Source organism: Aulostomus chinensis, chromosome 22 (assembly GCF_037954235.1).
Source record: "Aulostomus chinensis isolate RoL2024-O1b breed Wild chromosome 22, RoL_Achi_v1.0, whole genome shotgun sequence".
In the NCBI taxonomy this organism is placed as follows: Eukaryota; Metazoa; Chordata; class Actinopteri; order Syngnathiformes; family Aulostomidae; genus Aulostomus; species Aulostomus chinensis.
Genome location: NC_141341.1, coordinates 13831251 through 13856670, shown reverse-complemented (window position 1 = coordinate 13856670; position 25420 = coordinate 13831251). Strand labels below are relative to the sequence as shown.

Sequence of the window (25420 nt, the reverse complement as noted above, 5' to 3'; positions counted from 1 at the left end):
AGAAAAAGAGAGAAAGAGAGAGAGTGAGAGAGAGAAAATGTGACATTAACTCCTCCCCCCATGTCCATGGCAACACATCTAAACTGCTGGAACACTTGGTCTAACTCAGATTAGATCTAAAAGCTGAAGAAGATACTGTATTTGACAGCTTGAAAGTCAAGTCCCCCTGCAGCAGCTGCAGCTAACATTAGCAGCACGCCTGCAGCTAGCTCCAAAGACACTGACTCCCCCCACAGATGATAAAATCTTGGGAGAAAAATCGCATAAAATCTTTGACTGGCGTGAGTCAACACTGAGCCACTGGATAATGGATTCTATTTACCACAACAAAAGTAAATTATTTTTTTGAGGTGCAGTTGAAGCTTCAGTCCTTAACCAGTGCTACCATTTACAGGGAACCATTATGCAAACAGCTCTAGCATCAATATGACTTATGACTTCTGTATCAATCAAGGTTTTTTTTTTGCCAGATCTAACATTGAATTTGTGAGGTTTGGACAGTACGTAACCTTGGCCGTTACACAGAGACGTGCTGGCCTGAGATGTAGAAAGACAGTGGACTTGTTGCCCGTCAGTCAGAAGCTCAGGTGCTTCTCTGACCTTCACATCGTGGTATCTCGTATTAATCTGTCTCTCTGCGGTCAACATCCAGCTGCCAAGGAGTCGACGTGACATGAGGGATAAACACAAAGTGATGGCAAAGGAAGATTCATGCAAATAAACCAAAACAGACACACAGATGTATGCACATCTGCAAGTCATCGCTCTTAGTACACACACACACACACACACACACACACACACACACACACACACACACACACACACACACACACACGATGCAACAGTGAGCCAAAGCCAAGCCCATCTATCTGTTTGCCTGTGTGTGTGTGTGTGTGTGTGTGTGTGTGTGTGTCAGACCATTAAGTCCGACTCAGCAAGAGAGAGAGAGAGAGAGAGAGAGAGAGAGAGAGAGAGAGAGAGAGAGAGCGAGAACCCAATCACTGGAGAGGTAACAACAAAAGGAAATTACATTCTAGTTTGTGACCCCTCCTGTCTGTGTATGTGTGTGTGTGTGTGTGTGTGTGTGTGAGAGAGAGAGCGAGACTGAGAGGTCAAATGAATATGTAAAATTATTTAACATTTACTCACGTCAATAAACAACAATCTTGGGTCTAGTGATCAAGGTTCAGGGTGAACTGCTGGCTTCAGCATCTGTCACAGTTTATACCAGAAGCCAGGGGGATATTTTTATTTGTCCTACACCTCCTACTTTTAAAAGGTCAGGCTGACTGAACAGTGAAGTGTTCAGTCAGTCCAAAAAGAAAAAGTACTACATAAAGTTGCAGTCGGTCCAAATATCAAACAGTTCCATATCTTAATAGTCTGCTGTTTGATATTTCAGCATTGCAGTAAACACAGACAGGAACCTTTGACCAGAGATGGATGTGTATGTTTAGGGGATAGTTGTACTTATGTGTAAAAAAAAAAAGTATTTAGAGAACAATAAAAGTCAGTCTTCTGTATTCAGTTCGATATAATAATTACTACATGACACAGAGCGGATGTGAGCAGCAAAAATTAATCCATTAAAGAAAATTCATTGCGAACAATCACCAGAAAATACTTTAAAACTTTTTTTTAAACTAAAATTTCAAACTTTTGCTGTTTCTTAAATAACAGGATTTGCTGCTTTTTTTTTTTTTTTTTTTTTGGTCATTTACGGTAGAAAATTAGGAATCTTTGGGTTTTGGACTGTCGGTGGGACACATGAAACAATGTGACCATGTCAGTCTGAATGTGTTTTTCATTCTTCCAGCGTTTAAAATAAATACATAAATAGATTAATGGTGAATATCGTCTGCAGAGTAAATGACCGATGATGATGATGATGAATAAATAATCATCTGTCGCAGCCCGAGCACAGAGTTAAACATGAAGCACTTTCATGGGTTCTGAACATTTTCTTTTAATCATACTATCAAAATTCTTATTATAAATGTAATTAAAAAATTACTTCTTACTGAAAACAACTGATACATTTTTACACAGTGATTTTTAATCAATGCTGAAGGTGACTTTTGGCTTTTTTTTTAGCATAAAATCATAAAATTAAAAAGAAATGAGCTCATCATTTCGTAATATAGGACATTTTTGTGGCATTTTTTTCCCGGAGTTGGAATGAAAATTTGAGATCCACGTAGAGAAAACTCCAAAACCTCCGTCACTGAAATAAAGGTTAACATAGTCCAAACCTTAATGACAGTTCAAGTGTTTTCCGACTTCCAAGTCTAAAAACCCAGGTAGTATTTAGAAATAAAAGGGGCTCGCATCTAAAGGCTCAGAAACACTTGGAACATGAGCTTCAGAACATCCTTCCTCTGATCTTTTCTACTTTTCAAACTATTTACACTCACACAGTGAAATTAGACTTTTTTGAGTCACTCCAACTGCCATCTTTGAATAGGATCACTTCTGAACAAGCTGTTTCTTCTCACTCGTCTCCCCTGTCTCTCGTGGTTCGCCACATTCTGATTAATCTCCCTCACGCGTCCCTGGAAATGGCAGCCTGCCTGCTACATAAGAGAAAGAAATAACCCTGCAGGAAAACACACCTACTGAATGCAACTCAAGTGAAGTAGAGTTCCTAACGGGCAGAGTAAACAGTTTTTTTCTACACCATCTCTAACTCCATCTCCGAATGCTGAAAAACTGGGGAGGGTGCTTGGAAGGCCTCGGGTAAGGAGCTGGGCGGGGCGTTTGTCTTCAGTCACCTGATCTGGCCAGAGAGAAACGGAGCACAACAGTGACTTTTCCAGTCATTATGGATTTTCACCCTCTTGAGTCCATCCATCCATCCATTTTCTACCTCTTAACCTGTTAAGGTTAGCAGGGGGGTTGGAGCCTATCCCTGCAGCCTTTGAGTGAGAGTCAGGGTTCACCCTGGACAGGTCACCAGTCCATCACAGGGCCAACACATAGAGACAGACAACCATTCACACTCACAGACACACCTACAGTCAATTTAGAGTATCAATCAGCCTCGTCCCCTCTTGATGACTGCACAGGCACGGGAGGAACATGCAGACTCCACACAGAAAGATCCCGTGCTTGAGCCAGGGCTCAAATCCGGAACCTTCTTGCTGTGAGGCGAGAGTGCTAACCACCGCACCACCGTGCCGCCCTCTTGAGTCCTGTGAGGAATTTCAAGTCATTGTTCACAGCTCCACTCATGCTATCGTCCCATTAACTGTACAACATATTGTTTTACTGCATTTGACGTTAGCTCCCCAGCTGAGTGTTCGTTCTGCCTGTGGTGAACATGATCTAGTTTGTTTTTAAATTGTGTAAACTCCTATGAATGATATGCCTAGATCAGGCTTGGCCACCCACAGAGCCTTTACAGGGCCAATCAAACAGCATTAATCTTCATTTTTTTGCAATGTCAACATCATAGCGAAGCCCAAAACAGCTGTCGCTACATCTGAAAGACAACATATATTCAGAAACACATTTGTCAGTGAAACCAGCAGCAGAGCATCTCATCACAGGAGTTATTACAGCTGAAGAAACATGTTTCAGTGGACTTTAATGTGTTCAGGTGGACTGTGAACCACAAAGACACACAAACAGGTAGAAGAACCACAGCTCGCCCGCTGAGAAGCTGTCATCCCCTCCTCTACCCCTGGCTGCGTGTTTACTCTGCACTGTTCACAGTTTATTATGAGACACACAACACACCCTGGTGAGTTGTACCAAACCACACACACAGACACACACACACATAGACACACACACACATCATCATCATCATCATCTTCCAGGAAAATGGAAAGGGACGTGGAGCGACGCAGATAAGAGTCCTGAAAACCTGGAAATAAATTGACTGAACACCGGGTTCCCTGGTCTCAGTGGGTTCTCAGTTAAACGACTGAAAACGCATCTGTGGTTATCACAATTTTAAGATATTCTAAAGTTTTGTTCTACGGTATAAATACACAACCTACCTAGCTCATTGATTTTGAAGTATTTTATGCGTCTTAAAAATGGCAGATGCTAACAAATGGACTGGAGAGTTGTCGCTGACATTAAATATCACTGTGACCAATTCAAGGAGAGGCTAGTTCACTCAAGGTGAGCATTGTAAATTTTATAATGCGTAAAGGGCTATAAAGATTATTTTGCAATCCAGAACTTTTGTTCCCTTGTCATTTTAATTATTATATTATCATTTATTATCCCAGTGAGGTCACATTTTCCTGGTATAGGGTTGGCTATGTGTGTGTGTTACTTGTCTATTCTAAATTTTAATAGGTTTAAAGGATTATCTTGTGGAACAAACTTATGAGTATCACAAACTTAAGTTTATTTTCTGCAACAACCCAAAAGACAATGTAAAAATCCCACCAGCTTTTGGCCAAGGGAGCCCGATGCTAACGTCTGGTTTGGCCCACAAAACGATGCCATCAGTAAATAGAAATTCATCCCTGTAAAAAGACTTCCACTGTTTTTATACACATTATTCTATTCAGATTTTTGACAGATATGTTTCTTGTATCATTCATCACATCATCATTGAATCATTTTGTCATTTTGGCTTCGGTAATCATAAAGTTAAAAACTCATTCAAGTGTAATATAATATTTCTGTTATACAAGACAGAATAATCATTAACAAACACACCTACACACAGACACAGACACACAGACACAGACACACAGACACAGACACAGACACACAGACACACACACACACACACACACACACACACACACACACACACACACACACACACACACACACACACACACACACACACACACACTCTCCATGGCCCAGACTGTGCCTCTCTCAATGGATTTAATCTGAAGCCCAGCTGCTAAATCCGACAGGGACAGAATGTGACTTCACGGTGGTGTGTGTGTGTGTGTGAGAGAGAGAGCAAGAGCATGAGAGAGAGAGAGAGAGAGAGAGAGAGAGAGAGAGAGAGAGTGAGAGAGAGAGAGAGAGTGAGAGAGAGCGTGAAGACAGAAACCCATTTTTGTACAGCAAGCGATGAGAGCATCTTTGGCTCTGCAGACTCACTTATTGCTCATTTTTACAGTAAATAATAAAGGTTCCAGGAAATAGGAGGCTATTAGGGTCATGTTCAAAATAAATGAACAGAATTCAAACAGATAGAACCTCTCACCTGCCATCTCTCTCAGCTGCTCCACCCTCGATGACGGTCTTAACAAAGATGCCCAGTTTCTCCAGGCCGGCATCGGCACCAACACCCATCCCAATGATACTGATCCCCAGGCCATCCTCATCTGGAAACACACGCAACTTAATAAGCGTGATCATCTTTGTGCGACGACATGGATGTGTTGAGATGCAGCAGTGTTAATGGCCTCCATTAGGATTTGGAGTCAACAAATTTAGGCCAGAATGGCTCCCCCCAAAAAATAGACAGAAAAAATATTGATTTATTAATGGAAAATAGGATCAGGAAAGCACGCTGTCCTTCACACGAACAGGCTGCGTGCAGGATAGGAAATTCCCTTCCAGTATAGCATTCATGCCTTTGAACCCTACATTCATTATTCACAAGGTGTTGCATTCACATCAGGAGGTTGGTGAAACCCTGCAACATATAGATTTTCTATTTTTGGCAACATTATACATCCTAGCAGGAAAATCTCACTCGAAAAACACAAGCGAGGAGGAAATACATGATGAGAACTGTGACAAGCATTTCATTGCCTTTTATCATGAGGTTCTCTCATCAATTTAATGGCTCAAGTGACAAACACACGGTAAAAATATGCATACATGGTATTTTCCAGTGTTGTGGATTGATCCAAATGTTGGCCTTATAGTGGTTGTAGCAAAGGCAGGCATTATTGGTGGACTGAGCGAATCATATTGAGCAGTGAATATTTTGATTACACTGTTTATTTTCTACAGCTAAACACAGACAAAACAAATTATCTCTGCTGCAGCTGGTATTGTCCCAGAGGTGATCTAAAGTCTAGGCTCATTATCTTCTCTCTTTAATCTAGGCTTTGAGTCTTGACCAGCATGTTAATTGTTTGCTCCTGTTTACACCAGTTAAGAAACATTGCTGTACTCAGGCCTGTTGTGTCCATTTATTTCCTCCCTACTGACAACTGGGGTTCTCTCCTCACCTGTCTCAGTAACGCATCCATGGATGTCAGGAACTTCTAAACGCTGCTGTCAAAGGTCTCATAAAACACCCCTGCTGATTTATTTACGCTGGCTTGCCATCAAATTTAGAATTCAGTTTGAGATTCATGTTATTATATTAAAGGCTTGCATGATCAGGTTGAAAAGTGGTTCTTACCAAACTTGTTTATGGCGAGCCAGGGAAGAACCGTTCAAATTAGTAACAGACTACTCATAGCACCACCTGGTGGCAACAGGAAAGTACAGGATGTACTTTTACACTTAGATGTGCGCCCTTTAGTGGGTCGAGCAGCTCCATCTCAAAATTGGTCTCAAATATCTTTATACCTTGGCGATGTGTTACTGTGAAGACTGAGTTTTCGTTAAACGAGCTACCGTAGTGTGTACAGCAGCTAATCTTCATTTTCTGCGAGCCAGGAACAGGAGAACCTGAGAACGAAAGGGCCAGGGGCAGAAAGATCGCCTCGGTGGAGGTACACACGCTGAGTTCTCTCTAGTTTGTGTAATTGTTTCCCGTCTTGCCTCGATCTTGTTGTCTGCATTTTGTCTGTTGCCCTCATTTGCTTGGGTCTGATACTGTGAAACACTTTGTGACATCTGCTCTTGAAACATGCTGTAAATATTGAGTTCTAGCTTAACCGTGTTTAACCTTTGTTGTTAGTTGTATGTTTATAACATTTAGTCTGCTAGTTATTGATTTCAGACAGTTTTGGGGTTTATAGTTTTTCAAAACTTAGTCGTAGTAGCTTAGCTTTAGCTTGTAGTTCAACTTAATAGTGTTTCATTGAACATGAGTAAGTTTCAGGATCTGATTTAGCATTAGTTAGCATCAGTATCTGTTGGAGGCCAGAATCGAAGCTGGAAATGGAAGAGCAGAGGGAGCTTCCTGGTCCTCTCAGCCACACAGAGGCCGAGTTAAGATCAGGGCTGGGGATAAAGTTACACTTTCAGACATTATGGAAGTAAAAAAAAATACTTGGTAGGCATAAAATAATGAGAGAAAGAAAACTGTAATAAAGAAGAAACAGGACAGCAATATACCATCAACATGTCTAATAATAGTCACTGAATTTCACACCTTTGATTAAAAAATAATGTAACATCTCATATGTGGGTGAATGTGTCTGATGGATAAGTGACAGGAGCCACCCACTCATCAGATTTTGCTTCCCACCTTTTTCCAGTTCCACAGGGAAGAGCTCCAGTTTCTCCACCCTCTTTTCCAGCTCGTACTCTGCAGAGGAGGCCACAGGATCCACCTCTTCGTTACGACGGTCATAGTCTTCATTGGAATAGGTGTTGAACACCTAGAGGACAAACACCGGCAGTTCACGGTCAGTGGGCACATAATGAAACATAATGGTTGGATCATAATACAGAGGTGAAATAATTTGTGGGCTAAAGGTTTGACCACCACATTTATCTGCGCTAAATAGCTGCAGGAGAACTTCTGCTCTTTGCAAAAGCTACTTATGAATATATGACCACCAGCCTCTGTTCTTTTGATGATCATCTCTACACACCAAGAGTAACGCTACTACCGAAATTGGTGGAACTAAATAAGACTTTTACATTCAAACTATGATACACAAAACATTTCTTTTATGTATCATTTGAATTTATTATTTATAACAAAACCATAACCACAAATCAGCCTGTTCACTGCCAAGAAACTGCAAGATAGAGAAGTGTTAGGTATGAGAGGGGATGGAGATGTTTTTCTCTTCCTCTTAGCAGCGGAACCTCACAGGACCCTCTCCTCCGCTCCAGGAGCCAGCTGTCACTTCGCATCTCATCCCATCCTGGCTCTCTCGCTGCTCCCTACTGGGGAGGAGAAGAGGGGGCTGTGCACAAGATGACTCCAATGTGCAAGGTCTTATCAGGTCTTTAGTTTAGTGTGCCGCAGGATGCTGGCGGCAGGTGCTGATTAAAAAACTCCCTGGATATGTGAAAATGCGTGCAAGCGCTTTGGCACGCTCGCGTGAGGACAAGCATCCCGGCTGTCTGTGCATCTCCAAGATACAAAGACAACAGCAGCTACTGCTATCAACATCTCAGAAACACTCCTATGAATAAGGATTGGGAAGAAACAATATCAAGCATTTGATTCATAATGCTGCTGTCATCATACCAATCACAAATACAGTAGATGAGGACTCAGATGATGTCTCACTCCCACACAGATTTATCTCTCCTTCCTGCTGTAATGTTACTGAACAGAACAGTCACTGCCTTCTAGCTCATCTATGACCTCGGTGAAATGGGTGACAGTAGAAATACTGTCTCCCCTAAAGATCAATAACATGCCATTTCACAGCGCATCTATCGACTAACGCCTGAAGCCATGTTAGTTACTGGTCATGACATATACCATGAGTGAGGCCTTGATTATACATCAGTATTTCAGTTTGGTTGGAAGTCTGAGAGGTTCAACAGTTAAAACTTCATCTGACGGACAAGAAATGTGTGTTCTTACTTAACCTTTTTTATATTTTGTGCTGCGGGGGAACAGATGCAAGGAAAAGGAAGTATTAAATGGCGTTCTTTTGAACACACAGTTTAGTGCTCAGGCACATTGATGTGTGATGCTGCCAGCCAGGGTCGGTTTTTATTTTTCCGTGTGTGAACTCTGAACATGACCTCCCTGTCATTAATCATTCAATGTGATCAACAGCTCTGCAATATTAATGCTCAAATGCACGAAAAACTAACCCACACGTGAAAAACATACACCCTTTGATTTATAAATGATCATAAAGTGCACAGCATTACATATATATAAAATAATTATATGGCAAGCGAGAAAAGCTTCATATTTTCATTGGCCTATTTGGATCTGGCAATTAACCAGTAAATAAGTTACAAAAATTCGCCGTCAGAAACACATTTTTAGAGTTGACATGATTTGAACTGACTGACTCTGTCTCAGATAGACCATAATGCCGTGCATAAATCCATAAACTGTTTCAGGTATTTTAAGTAGGTGATCTTCCATTTCTGTACTGTATTTGAACAAGTAGTCAATTGGCTGCTTGAGGACAACTTTTTTAATCATTCTGTGTTGGAATTTCACTTACAAACAAACAAACACCCCTCTAACGCTGCATACACATATTCACAGACTTTAACACACCCCAGTACAAAAACCCACACTGCTGACAAATGCCAACACAGCACTTGGACTGTTCCGGACATCCTGGACGAGATGATACCATTGGCAGTGGGTATGCGCACTAATGGCTACTCTCGGTTACGGTATGCTATCTCCAAACACATTAGCACGGTCACTCACTTGAGAGAAAGAGGAAGAAACGCAGAGGAAAAGAGGAGGTCATGAAGAGGGATTGAGGACAGATGAGAGTGAATCTGTGAGAGAGGGTAGGTGAAGAAAAGGGAAAGGAGGTGCAGTCATGCAGAGAGAAATCCTTAAAAATGTATATGGATGATAAGGAACTAACATTTAGGATGAGCTGGGCCCCCAGATTAAATTATAAAAGATTGAAGTACTGATGGGCTCAGAAAATATTGTTTCTGCTATCAGAATTGGAGAAATCAGAATTGGTTTCTTCTTCTATGGACATGCATACTGATACGACAAAGGATAAAGGGAACCTGACATCTGGACTCCACCAGAACATTTAGTTCCAGCTAACTGTCTCTGCCTCTGACGCATTTCTACTTCATGCCTCGTGTTCACCTGCCTGTTTATATCTGTGCAGGTCCCTCCACTTGCCTGCAGCCCCTCCCACCACTTCCTCTGCTCCACCCTCTCGCCTGCTTCCTAACCAGCTCATGATTCCTGCCAACCTGTCACCTGTTACCTTATTAGTCATGCTAGTATGTAGTGTGCTCGCCTCTATTTTTTGCTAGATTTTTTTAGTGATTATGCCAATATTTGTGATTCCAACATTCTACCCACAAGGACACTTCTGCTCAGCTCTGAAGGAGAGAACTCCTGCAAGATGGGAAACATCTTTATGAGTTCGAGAGGGTGAAACACTGAGAGGTAAATCATGCTTTTTGTTGAAATAACCTGTACATTGTTTTCCTGAAAAATAACCTGAAGAGAAAAGAAGAGCGTTAAATAAGCACCTTCCATAAACAATAAGATACCCATCCCTACAGATGACAACAACAGTGAGGAACAACATAAATCACACAGCATCCACAAGGGGAATATGAATAGGGCACCAGAATGAGAGGGAAAAGAGAAACAAATAGCATTTGCCCAAAAGATAAAGAAATCTGTAATATGACTTTAAATGTAAACAGTGACAGAATAAAAGAGACTGAGGAGTTTTCTGAAAATTAAAGTAGCGCGGAATAGCCTTTTCTCATCCAGTTCAGGTTTACTTTTAATTAAGCACACATGTTCCCATTCCTCCACGTAGATTAGTTATACAATATATTCTTGCTCTCTGACAATAATTGAATTTCATTTTGCCAATATAGTACATTTTGACCTGAGCTAACAGGAGAGAGATAAGGGGAAAAGCCAGAAAGAGAAAATATGAGACGGTCCAGCACTGTATTTAACCTTGACAGCGCGGCAGGATGCTGCAGCCTCTATCACTACCGGGAGTTGAAGCATTATGAGTGCAGACACAACAACGCCTGAAAGTGGACAGAAATAAAACCGGACAGCTCTATCAGACTTAATAATAGCACGATAACAAAGCGATTCCGGTATGCAGAGGCATCCAAACATACGTGTCATCTTTACCCTCATCGTGTCGAGATAAATAACACACCTACAACCTCCCAAATTCAAGCACGTTTGGTGCGTTGAGGCAGGTCATTATTCTCAATTGAAATTCTGTTTTCATTACAGCGGCGGCACACACAAGCAGGGACACTAAAAATGGAAGTAGCCTGAAGTATAATGTCCCGTCTCCCCATGTGGTGCCCCTCTGGAACTGAATGTTAAGATTCTATTGGTGGATTTAACACACTCTAAAATCATTTACATGTAAATATATTCTTCTAGACAGTCTGCGCTTTCCTACAAGCTTAACAAACCGCTAGAAAACAGATGCTCCCTCTCAAACCGAGAGATTAATATAAAAAGACGAATTCAAATATGGCTGACCACACATATCTAAAATTGTAAAATGGAAACACTGAAGACATTTTGGTGCCTCTAATACATGGTTAACATAACCATACAGCACACAGAGGACAAATAACTTCCAGTTGAGATTTGGGACTCACCTCAGACATGTAAAACATCTATGTTTATTGTGTGGAGGAACTGGCTTCATCAAATCAGTAGTTAAATATTCTTTTCCGCAAAATGATCTTTGTCGGCGTGAATAGACGTAGGTTGGGAGTAACATTTGCAGGGAAATAACAATTTGACATTTTAAGATATTGTAATTCTAGAATCAGATACGTGGTCGAAACTACTTCCTTGACATGGTGCAGTGATCTGATGCAGCGCCTCAAAACTTTGACCAACAAAACCACTTTGTAAGAAAAGATGAGGAGGATGACTTCTGGAAAAACAAGATCCTGAACCTGATCTGTTTGAACCACAATACACAACGGAGGAACAGCAGGCTTTTGAAGCAAGACAGAGGTGTGATAACCTACCCTTCCACTACCATTCATTGTGATAAGCTATCTAGCGGTTGGCTGGTCTCTGTGGGTCTCAAAACCTTTATGCACACACAGAGGAGAGAAGGGAAACTGTCTTCTTTCTGTCTCAAATAAGTAGTTGTATACCCCCCCCCCCAAAAAAAAAATTGGTGTGTTCTTTTAAGTCTGATACAGACTCTGCCTTTTCCATTGAATACCCCTGACACCAAACACAGGCACTCCTGACTTTTGTCAGTAATCAAACCCCTTACAAAAGAACTGCAGAAATTCAGCTTGGCAGACTTGTTATCTGCTCTCCAAGCCTTTCAGGTGGGAGAGAATTTAGTTGGACAAGTGAAATACTTCTTTACTTAATGCTGCAGCTGCTTTGATGCTGCAGGATGTGTGTGCGAGTGTGCTGAAAGTGCATGCCAGGTATTTGATTGTTAACAAAAAGAGAAAACATGCATGTCGGTTTTGTGTGCAGTCGGTTAATGTCTCATCACAGCATGTAGTGTACATGTCTGCACATACATGCATATTTCAAGCGGGAGATTAATCTCTATGCTGCTGGATGAACCTCCTTCAGACACATTTCAGTGTTTGAGCAGCTTGCTGGGTGACTCCTCTCTGAGAAAACGGGCTTGGTGTTAGCCAAGGGCTTGCTACACCACAGGGGAGGAGATATAAAAGAGATCATGGGGTTCTGGAGGAGTAAAGAGATAGCAGATTTGAAAGGAGAGGTGGAGGTAAAATGAGACGGGGAGAAAAGCAGGAGGAGATGCAAGAACCTGATGAGAAAATGGAGGAATAGTAAATGAAAAAGGAAGAAGCAAGTTAACAGAGGCAATATCCAGTGAGAGGAAGAGACAGAATGACTCATATGATTCATGGGTTAGAGCAGCATCAGACAGTGAGGCTACTGAGGAGTGAAACAGGCAATAAGAAAGAAAGAAAGAAAAGAAAATGAAAAAAGAAAAAGCTGAGCTTGCCCTAGGGTTGTGTGAGTCCCTGCCTAAGATGTCACAGCATGGCGCCCATGCAGAGCCAGCCATCCGCCTCTGATGGTATTAAACTAGGCCTTTGGTGATGTGTCCGTGCCAGTGCTGTCGCCCGCCCCGCACCTTCCAGACAGTGGACGCCAGTGCCCAGGGCAATAAGAGATGGAGAAATGTTCTGTGGCACAAGCCCAGCAAACCCTGCAGTGGATTAACTACAGCCTAGAAAATACACACACACACACACACACACACACACACACACACACACACACACACACACACTTTGGAAGCTCTGCACATGAGCTCTACCTGTGGCCACCCACCACCCGAACACACACTCCCACACCAACAAGCTGACAGGTGCTGAAGAAAGCATCGAGTCACCGAGGGGCAGACAAAATTATCTGTATGTGTCACAGGAACAGACTGAGATTGACAGATGTGAAGAGGTTGGGGGGGGGGGGTGAGGAAGCAACAGAGAATGAATGTGATCTTACATAAAGATAGGAGATGTATCAGGGTGTGCAGGCAGTTCGAGGCCAAATTTCCTGTCATCTAGCGTATTTCATCCCTAGTCTGAGGAAGTGACACTGGTATCTGACATGTTGGGGAATATCACTGTTGTAGTCAGCAGTTCTTTTTTTAACCTCAGATCTTGGACACAGAGAAGACACAAGCTCTGACCAACAGACATAGGATTGGAAAGAGGAAGCCAACATTTACGGAGGTGGTTTGTGTTTTCAACTTTTGTCCCCGTAACCAGGTTTTTTTTTTTGTCCCTCGATAATCCGGGCCAGTCATGGCACAATGCCACCGGGCACCATGACTCCCACCAACAACCCAAGTAGTGGGCCAACTACCGGGCAAGAGACACAAAGAGAGAGTGAGAGAGGCCAGACTCAAACACGGGGGCAGAGAATAGTAAACAACTGCAATTAAATGGCTGCAGACAATGCATCGCTTTATACTGCATCTTGGTCAAAAACAGAGAGAGTGTGTGTGGGGGGGGGGCTGGGATCACAGTGACAATGTAGCTTGTTACAGTACATCCCACTTACTATGATTTGATTCATGAGACTATAAACAATGACTGGGCAGAGTTAAGGAAAACAACCTAACAATGAGCATGTGATCCTGTCAACTGTACGTGGGCACAGATCCCCAAATCTAGAATACCACATGAGATCGAAACCTCTCAATTATTAAAATTCCCTTTTGAAGATTTAGAAGATGTTCTAATTTGGGAAATAATTTAAACTGAGACATGATTAACAAAGTTTAAAAAAAAAATGAGAGATTGGTCTGACCCATTTCCATTAATTTATTCATACCAATACAACACCTGTATTTGTTTTGTCTCCCCCCAAAAATACAATGAAATACTGAATACATTAATCTTGAAATGAATCATGATCAAACACAGGGTGTTATTGTGATTAACTCAATTTTTTTAAAATCAATCCCTAGCACTACTTTTAATATATCACATTGATGAAATAGAGCCATCAGAAAAATATTGATGACTGTCTATTAATTGATTTGACTGATTTTCAAGGCCAGATTTATTATGAGAGGCATCAGGATTTCCACATATTAAGTCGATCTATGTTAAGGTCTTTTTTGAGCAAAGTCACTTCAAGCCGGAGTCGTGGCTTATTGAGAGGAAACTTGGGGGTCCAGTACATGAAAAAGTGCTGCCATAAATGATGAAAACATACAGTTTCATGAATGTTGCTGACACGCTGCAGCAAAGACTGTGTGCCACTGGGATAGTTAGTTGTTTAACACTGGCAGAGCACTGATGGTCTCATTAGCAGGGGACCAGTTTGGGTTGGTGGGGGTTTGATTTTAAAAAATGGGGGTGTTGGGAGGAAGGTGGCTTGTGCCACAGACTATGTGGCAACTGACCAGGCACAAAAACCACAAGGCATGTCTCGCCTTTCCTTGATCATTAAAAATGCATCCCCCAAGGATTATCGGGTGGCAGAGAAACAAGCCAACAAAAACACCACGGCATTAATAATGTAGGGACTCAGCTACACACACACACACAGACACACACACGATGACACGTAATGACAAGGAAGAAGGAGAAATCCACAGTCATAATGATTTGCCTTTCCATTCATAACTGTTTTCAACAAAAACGTGCATTCATTTTAGGTTACACTTCATTTCCTGACAACTAAAATGGACCTTTTGAGTATAAACATAATATGTGAACCACACAAGTTCTGCACTAGTTGACGATCTGTAAGATGTCTCGCTGTTAGTCAAGATTTAGTGGCCTGAAAAGAAGCTTAACCAAAATACGCTTTAATACCAACTGTCAGTCTTACTGAGCTAAGCCGCTGCGTTTGCTGTTCTAACCAAAATGTCAACTGTTATATAGCTGCTGTCACTAAATGCTGGAGCTCGGCCAACAAAATCCTGCTCTCCCCCATTACGCCCAGCTATAGATTACATAATTAGGAGGCTGATGGACAGCTCGGCTCCCGGGCGGAAAACAACTACAATTCAAGACGGAGAAGAGAGTTGGGTGCTGAAGAAGATATTAAAAAAGTTCTTTGTGGAATTAATACATAATTTACTGTAGCTGAACTACAGCTGTAGCAATGCTGTTCTACACCTAAATAATATTTCCAGATTATACTATTGGTTCTGCTGTGCTGCAGCATACATACATATATCATGAGCCAGAATGATGAACTGCCCTAAAGTAGAGTAATCCTTCCAATCAGAAAGTTCTTGGCCCAAGTCCATCTCATTTCAGCCTGAGAGTCACAAGACTGTATTAAGCGATTGCTCCAGATAAAGATGCTGTCAACTGTGGTATTGATATTTATTTTATTCTATATCAGGTTTATTTACCAGTGACAACAACCCATAAATCAACATTAAACATATCAGAATTTTAACCAAAAATGTTTTATACTCAGATAGCAAGAATGCTGCATGCACAGCGGAGAGGAAGGGATGGAATTACTCTGCGACAAACTACCTGAGGCATCGATTGTCATATCGCGTATAAAGAGTTGGCCTTGGTATGATCTCTATACCACATTCTGCATATAAATACAGAATCTGTTGGCAAGGGAGAGAACGTCAGGACAGAGAAGCTTCTGGTTTCTGTTTTTCCTTTAGTAAGCTTTGACCAATCACATCTGAGCGGCTGTGTTCACGTTAACAGTCTGCGCGGAGAGCAAAAGAGATGGACTGAAAATATGTATCTGGATAATTGGGTCACTATATGCTTTTATCATGATGTGATACAATACATGACAATCGAATGAAAATTTCAGAATAGAGCTGCGAATACAACTTGTGTGCCGACTGGGTGGTTTACTTACAATTTGCAAAGTTGTTCAGTTGTACAGTTTTACTTAACACAGTAAAGGTTGCTGCCCTGCGTTACCATACCATTTTATCACTATATATTGCAATGAGGTCTTGATACAAGGGGCTGGAGTATTGACACAGAAAGAAAAGATATTCCTGTTGATTTTGTTGCACAATCTCAGGGAAGAAGATTTCAAATGAGCTCCCAAATCTCTGACAACAGTCTTTGAAAGCTTGGTGAGTGTAGAATATCACCGTGTGGTTGGAAATTGGCAGTTTCTCAGTTTTCAACCGTCAGCATCTTTGTCATTCAACTCTACAATTCACACTGCGTGTAGGTTGTTTTAGCAAACAAATGTTCGTAGTGGGATCTAATGTGTGAGCAGGAACATTAGTCAGCGACCTATTATTCCCCACTGAGTGCCAGATTTTCCATCCATCCATCCATTTTCTATACCGCTTATCCGTTAAGGGTCGCGAGGCGGGGGTGGAGCCTATCCCAGCTGACACTGGGCGAGAGGCGGGGTTCACCCTGGACGGGTCGTGCCAGATTTTCTTTTAACAAAAATATTAATCAACAAATATTGACGTGACACAGAAAAAGACGCCAGTCAAACAAGTGCAACGGGACAAGGCCAGGGAGCTCAAACCCGCAGCGACAGAGAAGAGGAATGACACAGATATATCACATTGATTATGACTCGGAGCTCACATCTCGAACGGTGCAGCAGCGTCACAATCTAATGGACAAAACGTCAGTCTCTTTGATCCTGTCACCGACAGGCTGCAGAGCGAAGAGGGCCTGATAACATAGCCACTTTAGACGCCATTTAACCGCTGCTCGTCACATCTGCTTAATCCATCCTGTCTTGACTGATGAAAATGCAGTTGCTTTAATGGCAGAAAAGGTGGCATTAAAAAGGATGTTGTAAATGTCATTCACACAGAGAGGAAAATCAGAGGAGATGAAGACAACAGACCGCACGCAGGAGCAGGGGACTCCCGTCAAACTCCTGTGATGTAGATCCAGAGAAAGTGATGCAACAAGTGTGGTAGAGTTAGCAGACAAAACCTTCTTCTTTGAAAATAGGGCATCAAAAAGGTGATAGACACTATATCAGCACCACTACATCAATCTACACCCCTCAAAGTGAGCAATCACACTGGAGACACTAATGTCACAAATGAAAACCCGTTGCTTGGATGAACATGAGATATGATTCTTTTCTGTAGGTCAGAGCCTTCGGGAAGACGGGCCGCCTTCGCCTCCGATCGCCCACAGCACTCACTTCTCTCTGGGTTGGAATCTTGCAGTGAAAGGATGTGGAAGTAATTATTCATTCAAAGAAAGTGATAGAGGGAATGCACGTGATGCAGCAGTACAGTAGGTTGAGGTCACTCGCTGACACCCACCAAGCGGTTGAAATGACAGCGTTGGTGTTTAGTTGAAATACTACAAAACAAACCCACCTATAACTGAAACATGTGCACTTAAATGTGTGTTCATGTCACATTTGGTCACTACCTATGTGTTTTTGAACATTCAGATAAACCTGGATCACCTTGTAGCCTCCGCCATGGTGGTCACATGACCGCAGTCTGTTATTGATTCAAAAAGTTGCACATGGATTTTGATATAATAGTGAGGGATGATAGAATTAAGGTGGAGGAGAATTCAGTAGAACCGGAATTGATTTTTTTCATATTGCCCTGGTGGAGGAATGGCCCTTGGAGTAGCGGGCCTTCCGATATGCCTACGTAGCATAGACTAGAACAACAATCATTTCACTGAATGTCTGACAAGAAATTATCATTGGTGATATACTTGTTTAGGTTTGAATGGATAACAGTTATGGCTAAAAACAAATTGATAAAAAGGCTAACATGACTGTTAGCGGCTAACTTGCACGTCGTGGTACGTCCATTCAGCCGCTGATGAATGATCTGATCGCCAATCAGAACAGGGCTACTCAGGACCCTCCAAAGAAAGGAGCCACAGATTGTGAACCCAGAGTTGGTTAAAGCAAACAAATAAATAGCAAATGTACTTCAAGGCCTATTTTTTTTTTAAAAACCGCCTTCATTTAAATTCAAATTAAGTTCAAACTCAATTTTATTTCTATCTTAAAAAATAATTAATGATTCAATTTTTATTTCATTTCTGGAGAGCATTTAACAGCCCCCCCCTCCCCAATCTTTAACCAATAAACCCTTGGGGGGGCCTGACCCTCAATTAGGGAACCCCTGCTCTAAAACACACCGTTCCAGGCTCCACAGCACCAGGAGAGCAAGCCTTTGAATGAGCTTTTGTCCAGGCTTTCTGTATTTCAGTGATTTGGAGTCGTTCTTTGATATTCTCTGTTGAGTCCAAATAAATTTGATTTAAGCAGAGAATCATTTGTTCTACTCCCAGTTTTGTAATTTAGCGAACGTTCTGCAGCCATGTTGCAGCATTTTTTGAGTCTAACGGAGGGGATGTATCCTCGGAGGGACAGGACCATAGACACTGGGTGAGAGGTTTTGCGTGTAACCACCGAGCTTTTTAACTGTTTGCATCAATCAAATCACAGAAATCGTAGTTTCCCAGTGGCATGTGGCTTGAGTGCCAGCTGCTGCGTAAGCACATAAGATACACAGCATGTTATGTATACTGCTTCAGAATTTTACTAAGAGGAAAAACAACATTTCTAAAATGAAATCCAGTAAAATCAACATTATGAGGCATCTCTGATCATGAAAAAACAAAAATAAATCCTGTCTAATGTTCATCTGGCATCTGTTCTTCAAGTTACTCTGAATGTTTGGAAAATGTTGCCAAAAGCTGGCTGTGTGTCATCTTCTCTTCCATGATAATTTCTAAATCCATTAAGGTTGTAAAGGGAGGATGTTAAACAAATGATTTATCCTCTTTACAGAGCAGGACAAAGAAATATTACAGGAAGAGGAGGGAGCGTTAAGATTAAAAGATGTTTGTTTTGTTCCCCCTAAGGTCTTCTCTTCTGTCTCCTCCCACCGGGGTCAGGCTAGACCCGTGCGGGGCTGAGAAAATAGCTTTGTCTCCCTCACTATATGAAGGAACAAAAGACAGAACCCTGTTTGTCCCTCGTGCACTAAGAGGAGGGGGCGTGTATAGGAGAAGTGGGAGGGGAGCTCGTCTAATTGTGTGTGTGAGGGTCCGTGTGCAGGGTGGGCAGAGCCCCTCTTGAATATTCCATATGATGAATGAGCGTCAGTTCTTTTGATGGAAAACATGAGCCTTGTAACAGCAGACAACAGGGAACCCCTTCTCTTTGACCTAAATGCTGTAACAAGCTTTGCGATGTTCTAACTGTCCGTTTACGTTAACCTCTTTATTTTACATTTTGAAAAAATAGGCGTTTTTTTTCCCAGGGTAAACATAAAATGTTATTTGGTAAAGGTATTGCTTAAAACATATATCAACAAATACCATAAATAAAATATTTGATACTGTGTTTAAGCACGAATCTTAGTTTTGAAGATTTCATAAAATGGTTTTGAATGAGTGTCAGCATTTGTATGTATGTGGTGAGTCCTGAGAGGGAGCAGCAAAGGGACACATTATTATGGGGTAATTAATGAGTGAGCCAACATCCCGTTTTCTCTTCAGAATAACTGGGCTAATTGTCCCGGTTCATTACAGCATGTTAATGGGATTGATTCTCAATCTGAGGCATGTTTGTGTTGTTTTTATAAGGCGTTTCTCTGTGGCAGGAATTCGCTTCGCCCTATCAAGCAGCTACAGGAACCTCATGTTTTCTGGGTTACTCCTGCGTATCAGGGTGCACCTGGATCTGTAAATAGAGCTCCGTATATGAAGAAGGATACAGATCATTTTGTTGTCTGGAAAATTTTAACGCATTTTTCAGTCTGAAACTTCAGTCTAGCCTCTCTTTATTGATATCACTGGGATGAGCCACTGCAATTCAATTTACATTAAAACTCTGGGACTTCCGTCATATCCCTCGCCCAGCTCCGGTCTTCTATCTGTCTAAGGCTACAAAAACAGATTTCTCGGTTAAAAAGAAACAGACACAATTCTGGACTGTCAATTCTAAGCATGTAAACGTGAGATATGAACTTGGACAGAGCCAAGCTGCGTTCTAACTTTTAAGGTTTGTGTTCCAGTTCACGCTTCTTCTTCATCTGTTCTATGTTCTAGTTGTTTAGGAGAACTCCCATCACCACTGAAGCTCTCATAAATGATTACACCAACCTGCAAACTTTCACCAAGTGACTGCCCAGCTTTTCGACAGTGATGCGATGCTACATACGCAGCTACAGTATACCCCACACTCACAATCACCAGCCCTCATACTTCTTACGTACATGCTCCACTAACTAGCATATACACCCCTCTCTGTATGTCACCTGTAGGGATGGTTATGGAGAACCAGTTCCAAAACAATTATATTAAAGTCATGTATCTACTGGAAACTTGCAGCAGGAAGAAGTCATGGTGGTTAATGTCTGTCAGGGTGGAAGCACCAGCAATATGCAGAGTAATATTTCTACGCAGCAGGGACTTAAATTCCAGGAATTTCATGTATTTGATATTTCACGCAAGATCAAAGCAGCACGTCTATGTTATAATCACACAAATGACCAATTAAACAGGAGTAAAACAGCGTTACACCTGAGTCACATGCACACATTTTCTCCTACTTCAACGCTTAAGTCAGACTCAGATTTCAGTTTTTGGGTTGAGCTGTTCATGCCGATGTTCCCTTCACGCAGAAAAGCAGAACTGATTTTAGCACTGGTATTAAAATCTTATCAAAGCTCGTCCCTAGTCACCAAAACAAATCAAAACAAAATAAAAACGGGAAAATAAAAACAGACAAAATCAACAGGACACACCAAAGCATGCTGATTACTACTAAAAATTTTAAGCTTATTGATTCTAAATGCTTGAGGATTAAGACCCAAAAATATTTTCCGTAATCTTCAAAATCCAAACTACACTGGCCTCATTGTGTACAAGTCAGCAGTGGGAAAAATACTGAAATACTCCGAGGCAGAAAATGTTACAAATACCAGCACAAGATACTTCTACTGAAGTACAATGAGATTTCAAAGACAAATAGGCCTCAGTGGGCGCTTCGCATCGATGCGTTTTCACCGTAAATAAAGATCTGTTATTTTAACTACCACCTCTCTCTCCTCTCTGGGATGGATAAAAATATCGGACACAGCCACATGCGCACAGGGCAGTAGATATATTTGACAGATTCATGTCTACTCTGCCACTGTAATGTACAAAACATCATTGTGTTATCAAAGAGGTCAATAACCAGCTTTGTGATTTAAAACGCAGGAGTGAGGCTGCTTGAGGAAAAAAACAAAACAAGGTATCTTGTGTGAAAACTGTGTGGGCGCAGAACCAGCATGACTAACACATGCACAGATGTTCTGTTCAAGAACATGTAGATTTCCCAGAGGGCAATGCTTTGACCCATAAGCTCTGCGCCACAAAATAGCGAGAGCCTCAGCCATCAAAGAGCAACAGCTATAATATGTGATCTACCACGTAACAGGACATTGCAAAAGAGGAAATTCTGAAAATAGATCTGATTACCTCATTAAATTGTAAGTGAAAACAACAAAGGTAACCACATTGATTTGTCAATGGTAACCATAAATACAAGCTCATTAACAGGAACCTCTGATTAGCTCTGTTGTTTTAGCCTACTTTTGATGAGAGCTGCACAAGAGCTTTTCTACTACTTACTGTGATAGGAGCCGTGCTGAAGCAAATCTTCCGTTTGGCTGGGATGTCCTCTTTGCTTTCTTCTGGGAGTCCAGGTATCTCCGTCAGATCAGAGCCCGGGTCATAGACAATATCTTCATCATCTCCATAGAGGTCATCCTCGGGATCGGTGCAGCTCTCCCCCCAACCCTGGTAACACGCGTCCCCATCTGCATTAAAAATCACCCGCTCGTTCCCGGTGTATTCCTCATCTGGTTCGTCCACCTGGTCCTTGGGAGTGTCCGAGGCCTTTTCTTGTCTCGTAGCATCCCCGTCCTGGCTCTCTCTGGCTGGTGTAGCTTGGGTCAGCTCCTCTAAAGCTTTGCTGCTAATCACAGCATCATCTGTAGGTGTAGAGCCCCCTAGATCCTTGGTATATTTTCTTGTCTCTGAGGATTTCTCATCTTCATCACATGAGCCATTGACCTGGCTTCCATTGGTGGTGGCGATAGAAGGTTTCCTGTTGTCTCCAACCAAAAGCTCACCTGCTTTTTCTTCCTTCTCTCTGGGATGGGCTTTTACCTCTGAGGTCTCCGCCCCGAGGCTGGGGCTCAAGAGGTCATCAGCAGAGACAGAGGTAGGGAACTTTCCCCCTATCCTGCCCCGGTAGCTTCCGCGAACTGGGGATTGTCGGGAATCATCCTCACTGAGGTCTCCTCCTTGCCGGTGGAATCCGTCCGGTGAGTATAAGGCCCGTCTGCTGACCCCCCTGTGGGGAACGCCCTGGTTGTGTTGGTCAGCATTTTCAAAAACAGCACTGAGTTGGCTAACAGTTGGTGACGAAGCCTCCGTTCTGGAGCAAAGTGAGTCCAATGAGTCTGTACTGCCTCGATTGGACCTAGCACCTCGCCAATCATCGAGGTGCTCGTGGGAACCCCTTTTATCACGTCCGTAAGGAAAGACTGGTGATTGGGACTGATCACGTGACTGCTGCTCAAACAGCTTCCTAGTCTCCGAGAACTTTGCTCCCGCGCCTCCGACCCGTTCAGCTGACGAGGAATGCTGCAGTTTTATCACCGAACCATCGGTTTTGTTGATGAAGTTGGTGGGCTTGACCAGCTTTTGGGGTGAGGACTCCTCTCGACCCCTGCTTTTGACTGATGTATTTTCAGTGCCCATCTGCATGAACATGTCCTTAATGCGGCTGACATGGCTGCCATACTGGCGGCCCCTTGGTTGTTTGACCCGTTCGAGGTCTTTGGGTTTGGAGTCGCCATCGATTCGTGGCTGGTCAAAGGCCCTCTTGAGCGCCTGAAACTCAGCGCGGTAGGCATTACGGTGAGGGGAGGCACTCCGGAGGCTGGTCCTCTCCCCCGAGGCCTCCGTCTTCAGCATGATGATGTCTTTGGACTCAGAGGGGATGTCAGCATGGCCTCATTAGAACGTGGGAGTGACGAGTCTAGTATGACCTAGTGCAGCGCTGCCTATTCTGATCCAGCTGAAGTAGTTCTTTCGGGCCCTCTCACACCTGCAGAGACATTCAGGAAAGCCGACTGAGTTCAATAACATCATCACAGAAACTAAAACATAAAACAAAAAGTGCCCTCCTGAATGAAAAGCATGATTATAGCACTTAAAGAGAGATGATTTACCCTCCCATCATTCAGAAGCACATGAAGCGCTTAGTGAGTGGAAACTAGTTATGAAAGCCTTCAGACTCTAAAAGCACACCCATAATGTTGCCTATTCAGCACTGCACCACTGTTTACCCTTTGAAATCAATACTCATTGTGGATATCAACGCTTTCTTCTTTGTTTCTTTCTTCCAGCTCCTCTATTACCCATGCGGACCACCTGTCCACGTCCCACAGTCCCATAAAGTGACATTATGGTACCAAGTGTCAGCCGTCATGCGAAGCAACACATGCCTGCCTAGAGCTAACCGCACAGAAAAAATAACGCACGAAACATCAGCTGATACAACCCACAGACTAAATTACGAAACACCTAATGAGCTGAAGTTGCAGTCTGACCGCTGAGACTATGTCCACCATTACACTATTGTATGCAAGCAGGGGTGGAAGGTTAAAGTGGTGGTTAAAAAATTCCATAGCTAAAGCCGTTAATGTTTAATCCTGACGATGCATTCCAGAAAAGGGAGAAGAAACAATCGGGGACACAGACGATCCATTAATCTAAGTTGTGTTGACAGCCACAGCCTGGATGGAGTGGATACATCAGCAGCAATGGCTCAAATCTAAATGTTCATGATTCACTAGGCTGGACTCTTCATGATAACAACGAGGGTTAGAGATGAAATACATCTGTAAGAACAGGAAGATCAACCTGTCGGGCTTTTAAGGACATAAGAGGGAGGAAAGTAGAGTTAAAGGTGAAAGATCAAATCGAGAGGCTCAAACATTGTGTCCGAGGGATCAGACAAACAGCCGATGCACCGCACATCAGCCTTCCCCGCACACAACATGACAGCTCACCCCCCCCCCCCTTCTGACACTCTTATTCATTTATTGATATTTTCTTACTAATTTGAATTCTGCGTGGATCTGCAAGAATAATCGTGAATGCACTGGCATCCTATGTGACTATAAGTAACCCACAACGATGCTGCTAACAAAAACAAAAGACTTACATTCATGGCTTCGACTGAGAGATCAGCTGTAGTAATCCAAAGGGTGTACCAGATGGAAAAAAACGGCGCTCTCCTGGACGAACCTGTCGAACATAACATTTCTATCCCACGCTTGGAAAGAGTCCGGGACGGAATCGCCTCTACAGAGCCGTCTGCACATAGTTGAGCCGCTACAGCGCCATTGCAGGCAGCAGCGGATGATGCGGCCAGTCGCACAATAGGGGTGCCGGTGCGGTTTGTCAGCTCATCTCACTGAGAGCTGCACTGTAACGGCGTCTGCAGGGCGGCAGCGTCCGTTATACTTCCGCAGTCGAGAAAAGTAAACATACTTATCCGCGATGATAGCCAGCGTTTGAATGTAAAGCCTCATGTGACAGGTGTTAGAACCTGAGGCGCGGTAATGGTTCGGTCCGCTAAACTGCTGCGCGGCGCGGAACCGAGCGGAGCGGAGCTGCAGTCTGGCACAAATAGCAGCACACAGCAACTTCACCGGCCGGTTGACTGCGTGTTGTTCATCAATGGGGTCTGTATGAGTGGGTGGGGTGGAGAGGGTCAAGGACCACACAGTCTATGTGATGGGTGTTCATATTAAGGCTGCTCAAAGTGTGGCGTGAGGACCAGCAGGGGGCCTTCAGGAGTTCAGATGGGCCACACACACAAAAAAAGTGATATCATTAACTATAATTCAGTTTAACGAGGGAGTTTTGATGATTTATTACACGTGTAAGCTCTCATCCGAAATAAAGCTGAAGTCTACAAGAGAGAAAATGTACGATGTAATTTAATTAAATTATAAAAAAAAATAAAGTTTGCAACTAAACACTCCCACACTTGACTCAGTGAATATTAAAATCAAGTGGTTTCTGCGAGTGCCTAGTCTTTCCCTAATAAATCTGTGAGCATTAATATTTAACAGTATTACATTAAAGAAGATTGGAGTGTTAAAATTCTCGCTGG

The 25420-nt window shown here is 42.6% G+C and overlaps 1 protein-coding gene across 7 annotated transcripts in view; it reads right to left on the bottom strand.

Moving 5' to 3' along the window:
• ppp1r9a (protein phosphatase 1, regulatory subunit 9A) overlaps window positions 1–25043 on the bottom strand; it is a 50506-nt gene extending 25463 nt beyond the window's left edge. For 4 of the 7 annotated variants that reach the window (XM_086194070.1, XM_086194073.1, XM_086194074.1 and 1 more), the window contains exons 1-4: window positions 24464–25042; window positions 21856–23341; window positions 7364–7496; window positions 5192–5312 (exon numbers count right to left, since the gene is read on the bottom strand). In XM_086194070.1, the coding sequence (XP_086050196.1) occupies window positions 5192–5312; window positions 7364–7496; window positions 21856–23208 (1607 nt within the window). In that variant the 5' untranslated portion in view covers window positions 23209–23341; window positions 24464–25042. Of the gene's footprint in view, window positions 1–5191; window positions 5313–7363; window positions 7497–21855; window positions 23342–24463 lie in introns of all 7 variants that reach the window. The other 3 variants (XM_086194076.1, XM_086194071.1, XM_086194072.1) reach the window with 1 other exon arrangement.
• Window positions 25044–25420: the final 377 nt, after the last annotated feature.